A 12661-nucleotide genomic window follows, 5' to 3' on the forward strand; every position below is an offset into this window, starting at 1 on the left:
GGATATCTTATATAAACATATATTTGTTGTTGAATTTTTTTTGTAGTTAAATGATTACTAATATTAATCTAAATTTGTAATTTTTTACACGATTTTAAAAATGTTGCGAACACCACCTTTTATTTTATTCTTTTGCAATTACAGTCAACATCTCCGGCTTTTTCCAACAAAATTTCACTGGTGTGTAAATTGTAATTCTGAAATGCGTTGTTTTTTACCCATAAAAATGATGTAGTTTAATTATTGAAGAACATTACGAATGTTTTAATTGCAAAAAAACAAATTGGACTTAGTGTTATAATTGAAAAGTTGTGCGAAAATTGCCAGTTCGGATAAGTGCTGTGTTATTTGCAGCATTTTTTTTTCTACTTAAAATAATAATTTATCTCTTTAAATGTTGACTCATGTCATGTGCATTAGCATTTAGCAATGCAAATGGACTTGCATCATCTAGAAATCATATTGTAACCACTCAACTATAGATATTGTGTCATTGTCATAAGAATAGGTTGTGGTGCAAGACCAAGTCACTCTAAAGTGTAAACAATATCAGGCGGGTTAGGTACCAACTCCTAAATGTCATCTATGAAACGCTAATCGTCGTTTTATTGAAAGTTTTAAATGTTTGGACAAAAATGCTACCTTAATCATGCGATGTAAGTGGCCGTCTTTATCAATTAATCATCCTATAATCTGTGGTGTGGGGTTCCACCACTTAAGTTCAATCCATATCTCATATCCATTCAATGGACATCTAGATAGTTGGTTATCTAAATAATGTAACAAAAGAAGTTACGAATATTACTACATAGTAATGCTATATTAGGGATTAAATTGTTGCTAAATGAGTATCACTATTACATACCTAGTCTGTTATGTATTCTTTGAGGGTGTGTTCTCTTGATAAAAAAAAGGTGGAATACATATATTTTCTCATTTTTTATTATTCTTTTTACACGTTTTCTTAGTTAAAAAATTTTCTCTGGGCAGGCATTTTTTTTAGCAGCCCTTTTTTCACTTTTTTATTTCAATTCATGATAATATTTTTTATTATCACACAGTTATATATGATAATATTTTCTCATATTGTATATTTTTTCATTCTTTCAATTTTACCCTCAAAATATATACTGAGTATTATTTTCATAGTTTATTTTTCCATCAAACAGAACATGAAATAAAAAGAGTGAAGATCACTAAAAAAATGATAAACCATTTTTCTGTTTCATTTTTTTCTAACTATAAACTTACAACAAAAAAGAAGAAAGTATTCACACTTTTCTTTTAAGCGTTCTTTTACTCAACCAAGAACTAGCTTTTTGTCGAATAGTCATAAAAAAAAGTTTTTTTTTTCCTAGAAATTTAGTTTTTCCTTAAAACAGTTATTACCTTTACTTTCAACATTACTTTTCCATAAGAACAATTTCCCCTTCCAAATATATATATACATATATACCACGCTTAGACACTCGCAAGCGCGCACACACACAAAACAGTAACAAACATTCAAGTGAAGCAGATCAGAGTAAACCCTTTTCTTCCACCCCATTACATTGTATTGTTATATATAGTGTATGAAAGGCTCAGTAGGCAAAAATCATTGCAATTAAATCTTCACTAATATACTTTGCAGAAAGCCACTCAAGAAGAGCCTCCCTCTATTTGCAATATCACTTACTATGTAAATGCCTAAATATACAAACTCAATGTTTCCCCCAATCATCTAATCTCCTCCCATCCATGTTAAGAGAGAGAGAAAGAGCAAGTAAAAAAAATGCATCAACTGGCCTCATTTAGGAAGGATCTCCTTGGGTTTCATGTTCTGTACGAGGTGTTAGTAGCATCTATACCAGTCGACTAAAGTACATGTTCATGAAATACCTCGACGGATTGAAGCCACACAAGATTACTGCAAACAAGAGTAATTATTCATCTCTTTAGTAAAATATCTCACAGCATGTTAATAAGATAAAATAGCGGTGCTTACAGATAGGGGAAAGGACAATGAATACCCCAATTGGGTACAAGAAAAAGTCAGTTCTGTCCAAGAAGGGTAATACTGCATCAGAAAAGAAATAGAATTAGCACAATACGTAGTTCTTGAAACTCAAAAACTCTTTCCATGTCCAACACTTCTTACTAAAGGGTTTGGGCCAAGTGTACCAGTCGACTAAGTGCAGTAAATCTATCTAATATTTATTTACAAAGAAATAAGGAAATTTATTGATACAAAATATCACTGTTTGTATAAGTTCTTTAGTTGAAATGCATCTTACCTGCATAACCTAAAAAATTTAGGTAATGATAATAGGAAATGGCTGCCATGAAGAGCAAATTTGACAGTAACACGGGTATAAAACCATGAGCAACCAAAAGTGGTGATATAAAATAATGAACAACTGCAAAATATACAAAAACATCAGTAGCCATCTATCAAGGAGTTCCCAGTAAGACATCCACTTTACGCTTACCATAAAGCAACAGGAACATAGGGAAGAAAGAGTTGCAGTGAACATCAAAGGCATACAACCTTCACAAGAGACAGGGGGTCACAAAATTAGCAAAAGAATAAACAACTAAACCCAACGTGCGTGCCACACCAAACAAAAGAATAAGACTGGGGAAAAAAAACAAGAAAAGGGAGTAAAAAAGAAAGAAAGAAAAAGGGAGCTAGAAGTCTAGTACAAACAAAAATCAATAACAAAAGTAATTTGCAGACACCAGCAAAAATAAGCACACTAACATAATTACAGAAACAGTAACAAGCAATAACCTTGCAAATACAGATTAAAAAATAATAATTAAAAAAGAAAAGAGAACTTGCCATTCCACCCGTTGCTCTACCACATGACTGTTTGGCGCTTCCTCTCGAAGATAATTGTTAGTGAAGAACCTGAAAAGAGTTCCAAAACAAATTTTCAATTACACTATCTTCTCATATATGAGAATCATATCTTTCTAAGTAAACAAGAAGATGTAAAACAACGGCTAGAAAACTCAAATGAAAAAGTCAGACACAACGAGGAGTTGAAGAACATCAAGGTAAAATGCAATACTTTATCTCAACTACTGATTTTAGTTCAAATATAATATTACGTTTTCTACATTCAACATTGCTGTCAGGAAAAAAAATATCATTCACTTTAGCACATTGTTTTTAATAGTATATAGAAAGTAGTGCAGTCAAGATCAAGAGAATAAATGTTAACACACAACAGAAAGTACTACTTTAATGATATTTTACATGAAAGGTTCATTGGTCTTTAATGTTCAAGTTCAAAACAATGTGGCCGTTACTGAAATGAAGCGAGGTTTACCATTGATCTTCAGTCTATCATCTATGAACTCATTACTTGATTGGAATGAACTATTTGTCAACAATTTGTTGAAAAGAAGAGCTTAACTCAACAAGGACTTTGGGTTAAAACACTAAAACCTAAGACAGACAGCACTTTCCTTTGTTATCCTTCATGACAAAACTCAATTATGCACTGACAAGTCCTTTTTGGGTTGGTAAAGGTCTCAATCTCCAATTAAAAATCAATGGCTGAAGGACTTTAAGTTAGTCTGAGCACTATGTTGAGGAAGTTAATTGAACAGAACTGAGCAAAGTAGTTTAGCAAGAGCATTTAATAGCTAGCCCTTCCTTTTATTCTTGTTGTACATACCAACAAAAAGTAGCTAAAATAGCGCCTGTTACCAGGAAGTGGAAAAGCAATACTGAAATAACAACAAAAGCAGCATGTCCAGCGCTATGATCATACCTGAAACAGAGGAAAGACAGCTGTAATATAGAAGAGAATGACATTAAGTACACATAAATTTGTGGAAGCATAACAAAATTTCCAACCACTAAGTTCTAACAATTCAACATGAAAAGGAGCCATAAAGAAGATACTTACGTAGCACAATAAGCAACCGTAGATAACGACAAAAGAAGACTACACACGACGACAAATGCAGGATCATCACGTGCCCATTGGTTCTTTGTTTCTAGAGAAGAGAAGAAATGGTTATCGAAAATTGATACTTTATCATGATATCAAATAGCTAAAAGATGAAGGGTGGCCTAAAAATAAGAAAAATAACCCAATGTATGGGACACTATTAATCTTGCACACTTAGTGGAACGGTGGAAGGAACATGAGAAGTATGTCATACATATGAAACACCAATATGTCACTAGGAATCAAGATCTTCCCAGAAAGGATAAATCCAAGCATGATGACAGAATCTGCAGTCCCAAATTCAAAGTAGTCTCTGCATGTATTTACACTAATTTGTCTAGAGGACTCCTGTTCAGAGAAGAATCACCTAAAAATTATTTGAATGCTGGTCAGAGAAAATCGAGTCACTGTTTAGTTTCACCAGAAATTGATTTCTAAGGGTTGTGAGAAGCCAATTTTTGCTATATATTCAGTGGATTCACTCCGGATAGGACTCCACAATAAAAGATCAAGAATATCAGGTAATATAGATTGATTCCATGAGAAGATAGAAACAGGGAGAAACATTCTGATGGAATAATGAAGAAACAGTTGGTAATAATGTGAGTGATGCACGCAAATCTTGGGTAACAATTGCTAGAAATGAATTTTGAGTACTGTAGGTAAAAGAAAATTGATTTTTAGAAATGACAAATATTAGGCAAGTCAGAGCATGAAGAAACATACCAAGAGTAATAAGGAAAAATGAACTCAAAACCAAGAACTTAAATTCAAAGCAATAAACAGGATAAGAGCTTGGCAACACATTGACGAAGAACACTGAAGACCAAGGAAAAAGGAAAACTTACGTTTGTGATATTTTGTGTGTTGGTATCTGCATTGGTTGCACAGTCTCACATTTCACATGCAAAATGGATAAAGAATGTCATTCAAAAACTTACAAGTACAAAAAAAAATAAAAATTGAACCAATAGTTTTTTTTAATTCTTTTTTTCCGTAAATTAACAATTAGATTTAAAGACTGCGCCACGGTGGACTTGAATCCAAGCCATTGGCCTCAGGCATTAACCACCCTAAATTTAAATTTTGAACCAATAGTTTATTGCCCAAAGTGTCATTTATCATTTGTTTCTGAAAATATAACTAAGACCAGCATATATCTAGTACTAAAATGTTCTGTCTCAACATATGACAAGTAGCCGAAAAGGCAGACCCATCCAAATATTATCCAATTGATCAGACTTTGTAAGATACTACATACAATCTTCTCTTTATTTATCGGATTATTCAGAGATGGTTTCTGGCTAAGAAAATGCTTGTATTTTGTGGCCTATGGCATAATATTCCCTGTTAACAACATAAGCTAAAATTATAAGCATAGTTGGATTACATAAAATCATTCTCTCTGCAGAAGAGCTTTGCAGACAGGTTATCATAATCATATATCTGATTAAAATCACATACAAGCAACCATATATATTATAAAAATAAATGTAGGACCCCAAGGAACAATCTGAAGGAAACTCACACAACTTTTGGCGCTGTACATAAGTGAAGCATTTGCCAAAAGGTATATTCAATGTCCATTTGTTGCCACTACATTGAACCACCCAGAACAAATGCATGTCAATTCGAGAGAAAAATGTGTTGTGGGGGGGATGCAGTCTACAGGATATCCAGAGAACATTAAAAAAACATTATTTCAATCAGGCTTCTGAAAAACATATAAATTCAGAAAATAAATATGAGCACAGCTAAGTTGAAACCCATGCTGAGCCAAATTGAGAGTCCAAAACTTACATCAAAGGAACAAAACTACATAATGGTCATAAAAAACTGACTGAAACACAAATTTCACAATATAGTCAAACGCTCTCTCATCTTCCTTAACTTCTAATCATGAGGGAAGGACAGGTTCAGGATGATCAGCAAAACATTGACCAAAACAGAAAGCTGACATCTGAGTAAACTTATTCCTCTCCTCTTCCATTAACATTTGATCAGTCAGAAGGGAATTCAAATTCAGTACTTGAATACCTTTTGTTATACCTGTATCCACGGCTCATCATTCTAGCTTGCATCTAGACCAACTTGTTAGGTTCTATATTCATTGAATAACTTTCTGCATTTCTCACGTCATCCGTAGTCCTTAGAAACAAGTATGTGTAAGCAGGTATATAGTGAAACACTTTAGATTCCAACACATTCAAACTGCAACCTTAGGCCTAGACTTAGCTTGTTGACTTCCAAGGCAAACTGAGTTTGAAACATCATTGAGCGCCTGCACATAGCTATGTGATTGACGGGCATATTCATCCCCTCCGCCCTCTTGTCAGATATGCTTTGACTTCCATTGATGTCTGATAATTTAGTTGGGACCCCCAAGTTGGATAAAAGATAACCATATATTCTTTGTGTCCCTAAGTTTTAACAAGTGTACGAGCACTTTGTTTACATTCAGCATTTGAATAGCGCAGATCAGAGATCTAAATTAACATCAGCAGGTAAAAAAAAACCACTCAGGAAAGCATGAACAGCCTCTAGATTTTAGTTTAATCAATGTGACTTTTACAGAAAATTGCCGCAATCTACTTCAGAGGCCAATCATGCCTTGTCCATTGTCTTATGCGGATAGAATATATTTTCTTTAAAAAAAATTACCATGTAGAAACTCTACATCAACTTTCAGGAGGCTTGGGACTAATAATCTCTCTAACAAAGATCAGAAACTTGTTGCCCCCTTTCTCCTATGACATTCAGCCTCATAAAATAGTTAAAACTCAATACTCTATAAGTTTTTAAGGTACAGACTGAAAGTGTGTACTAATTTCAAATTTCCAGTAGGCTTTACACAATCATTGGACAGCTCACAAGCATCACATTGTTAGCAGATATTCAAGTTTTCACTCCGTTAACCAGATTACCATATCTGCTCGTCAATAATAAAGACGACACCATATTAGTACGACAGCATTGTCTTTCATGAGCTCATGACATGCATCTCCCCATCCCTCTCTCTCTTTCTATCTCTCCTCAATCCTCATATCAAACACAAACAAAGTAATCACAAAATCTCCAGTTACACGCTATGAAGCAGTAATCAAGAGGCAATCCGACAAATTATCGGCATGTGATCGAAGATCAGATCTAAAATTCAGCAAACTCTCACATATTCCGCAGTAAGCATGCATCGACATAGTTTGTGCGGGAAGAAAATACCTTGACAATTCTACGGAGGTAGTGAGGGAGGGAATTGGGCCGAGTATGAGGCCCCGAACGCCCCTTTACGGATGAAGATGTGGGCAGCATCTCCTTCTTCCTTCTCCGATGAAATTACAACAACTTTTCTGAACTTGCAATGTGTTGTTGAATTGGAAGGTTTCTTCAATTTCACTGCTATTTCTCTCTCTCTCTCTGGAAAATGGAAATGCTCTCGAGGCTGATGACTCTGTTGGGTTTGGGCTTCATTTTGGATTAAGAGGCCCTTCTTGTAGCCCAATCAAAAGAGCTATATTTTTTTCACGCTCGTTTATAGATTATAGTCGAATTTTGAAACTTTTCGATTGAAAATGCTTTAATAGATTTCATTAAGTAAAATATTCTTGTGAATTAATTGTATATTTAATGTGTTTTTCTCCGTTGGATCATGTTAAAAACACAATATAACTGTCTGAATTGTTCGAGATTGTAGTAAAAGAAGAGACAGATGTTCGAGATTAAGAGACATAAAACACCAATATTTATATTTTTTTATTGGGCCGTCTTTTAGCCCAGAAATGTAAGTTATATGTTAATTTATGGAGCGGTTATAACAGATCTAACAAAAGTACAACAATCTCAACTTTAAATAAATAAAATAAAATAAAAGTATAACAGATCTAACAGTTTCTCAACTTAAAAGCATCTCCTTTTACTATTTCTCATCGATGATAGAAAGTTGAGGAAAGAATATACTGAATTAAAGACCCAAAAACAAGTAAATAACATTTTAGCTCAAACTCAAAATCCAACCACCCAACATTGGCTTACCACAGTCCTACTCTTGTGCTTGCAGTTGCAAGGTACAACCACTTAAACAAAACTAAATGAACTTATCAAACTAAAATTGACAAGATGAGGCGAAAAACTGAAAGTTGTTCCAGAAAAAATTTACACCAATTCTCATCACTCTTCACGCAATTTATTCTTTGAGGCGCTTTACGTTGTACTGTCGCATAGAATTAACTCAAAATTTAATATCCAACAACCGGAAAAACGCAGTCACCCGCTAATTAATGATTAATCTGGCTAATTATGGCCGTGCGTTCAACTCCAGGGTATAATCTCTCTATGTCCTGAAAGGTAATTTCTCACTTCCGTCTTGATCATATCTTGCATTACTGCAACCAACTCCGGATTCAACGACACTGATTTCATCTTCCTAATATCTTCCTCCGCCGTCGGAGACTCACTGCTCTCGCTAAGGCGGCGGCGGTGGCTCTGATGAGTAGGTAACGCTTCTTTTTGAACGGTCGCATTTGCAGGCGAAACGCTTCCGATCCCTGGCAAACAAAGAGTCAGAGCGGTGAACTCACCGTCGAAGTCTTCAACACCCGCCGCCGCGGGCGGCGATTCCGCCCGCGGCACCACCACCGCGCTCGTCGCGATCGGAAACGAGAGCTCCGCATTGTATCCGGAGTCGCTGATGTCGGAGTCGGAACGGCTCGATCTCTCAGGCGGACTCAACTTCAGGCCGTTCATCATCGCCGTCGAGACGTCGCCGCTGTCGGCTCGCCTCAAAACCTGCGAGAGGCGCTCCTCCCCGCCGCCGGACGAGTCCGCGGAGAACCTCCGCTTCAGCGTGGAGTTCCAATGGTTCTTAATCGCGTTGTCCGTACGTCCGTTGAGCAGCCTGGCGATCGTCGCCCACTTGTTCCCGATCTCCTCGTGCGCCTTGAGAATAATCTCGTCCTCCTCCGGCGTGAACGGGCGGTGCTCGACCTCCGGCGAGAGCTGGTTGCACCACCTCAGGCGGCACGACTTCCCCGATCTCCCCTGAATGGACTTGCTTATGAGCGACCAATTCCTGGCGCCGTGCTGCTGCACCAGTTCCCGCAGGCGGTTGTCCTCGGCCGGACTCCAGGGCCCCTTGATCCTATCGGCGGAGTCGTTCTTCCCAGCCGCCATGAATAGTGGCAAAACCCTAAGCCTCTGGTAACTGTGGATTAATTGGCGATCTAGATATATATATATAGAGAGAGAGAGAGAGAGAGAGAGTTTGGTTTAAATTGAATTGAAGATATAGTAGTATCGGAGTTGGTTAAGAAGGGATGAGGAGGGAGGTATATAAAGCGTGATATGGGTAACTGATAGAACCGGTTAAAGAGGGGGGAGCGTTACGGTTACCGGTTGGGATAGGTTAGAGGTAGAGGGACAGCTGGAAGGACACGTGTCGAGGTGGTTTTTGAAAAAGATTTCGCCCTTTGGGAGCGTTATTTTACCTATTTGGACTCGTGCCGTTATGGAAGTTTGCTTTTTTTGTGATGCAGGGAACCATATTTTGTTTCTAGTCGTTGGGATATTTTCCTCTCTTTTAACAAATTTCAAATTCAAATTTAAAAACCCTTTCGCAATCTCACCCCTAATATTTTTATTACTTTCTTGCCGATTACGCACATTTAATCTTAGATTGTTTAATCTTTAATACGAATATAATTCACATCATAGATTATCAACTATCAATAGGTAGTAGTATTTTCGAGCTACATTAACTTTTGTATTTCAAAATATTCTTATTTTTCCATCTCAGAAGTTTCGATTGGTAGAACAGCATCGCAAAAGATTTACATATGTTCTACGTAACGGCGGCAGCCTATGACTGTAGGGTAGAATGAAGTTAAAAATAAACTTTTTTTTTTTATCAGTAAAATTAAATTTTTATTGAGATAAAAAGTAAGGCACAAGAGATGCCAATCAAAACAAGAATGAAAGATTGAAACCCTTTGAGCACCACATGGTGAAAGGGATTCTCAACTCCAAAACTTTATAAACCTCATTCCAACTCCAAAGTCTACCCTTGATCTGCAAAACAAGTCTCTCAATATCCCAAATTTTTCCTTGAAAACGACTCTCGTTTCTTTTTTCCCAAAGCGTCCAAACCGTTCCCACCCATAACGCATTTAGCAATCTTCTTCCTTTCTTCTTCCTTTCTTCCCTAATTTAATAAGATATAAATTTTATTCAGTTTTACCATAATATCCTTATCAGTGGGGCCAGTGACAGAGCCAGATTTTCGATTTAGATTTCACAATATTTCTCTCCTATTTTCATGTTTTGAAATATCTACATAATATTTTATCAGTAATATTTACAAATACATTTTTTTGATGTAAGATACTAAGCAATTATTTAAAATATTGACTCTAATACGATTTTAAATAACACTTTTGATGATCGTCAACCAAGAAGAAACAGAATTAAGGCTCAAATGGATTGAGAAACTATCATCACTTAATCATAATCACATTATCAAAATTTTAATCACCGTCAATCCATCTTTTCAATATCAAATAGAAAAGCAAAAAGATAATCTTTCTACTAAAAAGAAACACACTGAAATGGGCAGAGCAAAACCAAATTATAATCCAAATCAAACAAATTTATATCGATAAACTCAAGTTGAAAATAAGAGAAGGAAATTCATGTCCATTAATTAGGAACAATTAACACAAATTCAATCGAATGAAAAAAAAAGTTACAATTGCTTCAACATCTCATAGTGGTTTATTTATAACAACATGCTTTCTTAGTTAAATCAAGAATTTTGAGGGATAAAACAAGGATAAGAAATTTTTCATAGATTAGGGATAGAAGATGAAAAAGATTAATTTTACAAATTAATACAAAACTTATATTTTTCTAATTTTTATAACATATATGTGAAACTAAGAAAATATCCCTACTAAAATTACAAAATCCCAAGAGGATGGTCCAGTGATCCCACCGGCCCCCTCTGACTCTGCTCCTGCTTACATCCTCTTATTCCATAATGTTTGGATGAAGAAATTTTCCTTGAGTATGTTCTATTTGATTGTAAATTTATTATAAAAATAAAGGTTTCCCTCTCTCTATATTCTTCCTTTCTTCTTTTTCATTTTCTACAAAAGAGAATTTCACCCCTCTCCATTCATCTTTCTTCACTCCAATAAAAATAATATTATCAACAAAAACGAAGGGATAATATTATTCTTTGTTGGAGCGAAAATGAGGAATAGAAATAGTGAAATTTTATTTTATAGAAAATAAGGGAAAAGAAATAAGGAATTTTAAAGGATATTTTTTTTATCTCTCATTTTTTCATGATAAATTTACCATCAAAGAGAACACATAAATAAATAAATATTTTTCATTAAAAAGAGATGATTGTCAATATTGCACGATAACCTTGCACCTTGCTAGTGCCGAAAAAATGGTGCATGGCACTCTTCATTGTTGAACCATGCTAAATTATTCCACCAAATTCACATAATTTTATTTTATTTTGTTCCTTGATTGGTTTAGTCATAGATATATATATATGATTGACTCTATATATTGTATTTATAATAATATATTGCTTCACGTGTAACAAGTGAAAGGCCAACTAACATTATATTTATGGTGGATTTACACATATAAAAACGAGAGAGAGAGAGAGAGAGCCTGAAGAATCACTGCAAAAGCCCAAAAAACAAGCAGGTGTTTTTTATGTCAAACGTCCTCTAAAGTTTAAATTACTGTGTAAAAAACAAAGGATATCCTGTGAGAGTTTGAAATTCAGAAAATATGTACTTCCTCCGTCCACGAAATGAGTATCCATATTTCCTTTTTCGTTCGTCCACGAAATGAGTACTCATTTCCCTTTTTGACAAGTGTACCCCATACATCTCTTTAATTAATACACTCAAAAAGTGGGACCCTTAAACTATTCACACTATACTCCATACATTTCTTAAAACCCGTGCCGTCCACAAATGGGTACTCATTTTGTGGACGGAGGGAGTATAACTTTGTAACTTGAACTATATATGTTCCACACTGCATTAATATGATCACTCTTTGTAATTTAATTTAGCAAGATATTGAGTTCAAAGTAACTTGTTGCTCAAATTCGAAAAATCAATTTTTCTATAAAAACTATGTAATTTTTTTTTTCAAAGAATTGTCTCCATTGAAAAACCCTAGGCGAATACTAATTAAAATAAAACCAATTTCTAAGCCCAATATATATAAATAACAATATATAGTCATATTTGGGCTATTTTTTTTAAAATGTAAATCAGATACCAACATTATATTTGATTAAGTATATTGAATCATTTAATTAAACAATTTCTTAGGAGATGTGATACATGACACATATTTAATTAGATGAGCGCTTTATAAATGGTTTGAATTTTAAAACTAAATAAGATAATAATCTATTAATTATTGGTATATATCGCACCCTTTATCACATATCACACTTACATGCCATCATTTCTCCTGTCACGCATTTTGATATATAGTAGGCAAAACAGCATGGATATGGGTTACACATACATATAAATAAATTATTTTGGTATCTACATATGCACATATTATATATCTATTGTGATACATGCATCCGCACCTTATTCATTAATAAGATTCTTTTCATAAAAAAATAGATTTAGATATGTTATAGATGAGACCACATCCACCTAAAATGAAACGTA

The 12661-nt window shown here is 34.8% G+C and overlaps 2 protein-coding genes across 8 annotated transcripts; both read right to left on the reverse strand.

Moving 5' to 3' along the window:
- Nucleotides 1–1511: 1511 nt before the first annotated feature.
- Nucleotides 1512–7447, reverse strand: LOC131005319 (uncharacterized). 7 transcript variants are annotated; one of them, XM_057932221.1, is made up of 10 exons: nucleotides 7167–7447; nucleotides 5476–5543; nucleotides 4796–4821; nucleotides 3903–3993; nucleotides 3669–3764; nucleotides 2825–2893; nucleotides 2472–2530; nucleotides 2277–2399; nucleotides 1988–2059; nucleotides 1512–1909 (listed from the first exon to the last, which is right to left on the reverse strand). In XM_057932221.1, the coding sequence occupies exons 1-10, from the start codon at nucleotides 7254–7256 to the stop codon at nucleotides 1845–1847; spliced, it is 759 nt and encodes a 252-aa protein (XP_057788204.1). In that variant the 5' UTR covers nucleotides 7257–7447; the 3' UTR covers nucleotides 1512–1844. The 7 variants fall into 7 exon arrangements, with proteins under 7 accessions (XP_057788204.1, XP_057788208.1, XP_057788209.1 ...); XM_057932225.1 differs by having other exon boundaries at nucleotides 3701–3764; nucleotides 5476–5612; nucleotides 7167–7411; XM_057932226.1 differs by having other exon boundaries at nucleotides 5476–5612; nucleotides 7167–7405.
- Nucleotides 7448–7884: 437 nt separating this feature from the next.
- On the reverse strand, nucleotides 7885–9276 carry LOC131005318 (transcription factor MYB44-like). The gene has a single exon (XM_057932220.1). It carries the CDS (start codon nucleotides 9111–9113, stop codon nucleotides 8253–8255), a length of 861 nt encoding a protein of 286 aa, XP_057788203.1. The 5' UTR covers nucleotides 9114–9276; the 3' UTR covers nucleotides 7885–8252.
- Nucleotides 9277–12661: the final 3385 nt, after the last annotated feature.

Source organism: Salvia miltiorrhiza, chromosome 1 (assembly GCF_028751815.1).
Source record: "Salvia miltiorrhiza cultivar Shanhuang (shh) chromosome 1, IMPLAD_Smil_shh, whole genome shotgun sequence".
NCBI lineage: Eukaryota > Viridiplantae > Streptophyta > Magnoliopsida > Lamiales > Lamiaceae > Salvia > Salvia miltiorrhiza.

Coding starts and splice junctions, on each gene's coding strand:
- LOC131005319 (XM_057932221.1), bottom strand. CDS start 7,256: ATGCTGCCCACATCTTCATCCGTAAAGGGGCGTTCGGGGCCTCATACT. Junction 3,994..4,795: donor ACACACAAAATATCACAAAC/GTAAGTTTTCCT, acceptor TCTCTTCTCTAG/AAACAAAGAACCAATGGGCA. Junction 2,531..2,824: donor GTAGAGCAACGGGTGGAATG/GCAAGTTCTCTT, acceptor TCTCTTGTGAAG/GTTGTATGCCTTTGATGTTC.
- LOC131005318 (XM_057932220.1), bottom strand. CDS start 9,113: ATGGCGGCTGGGAAGAACGACTCCGCCGATAGGATCAAGGGGCCCTGG.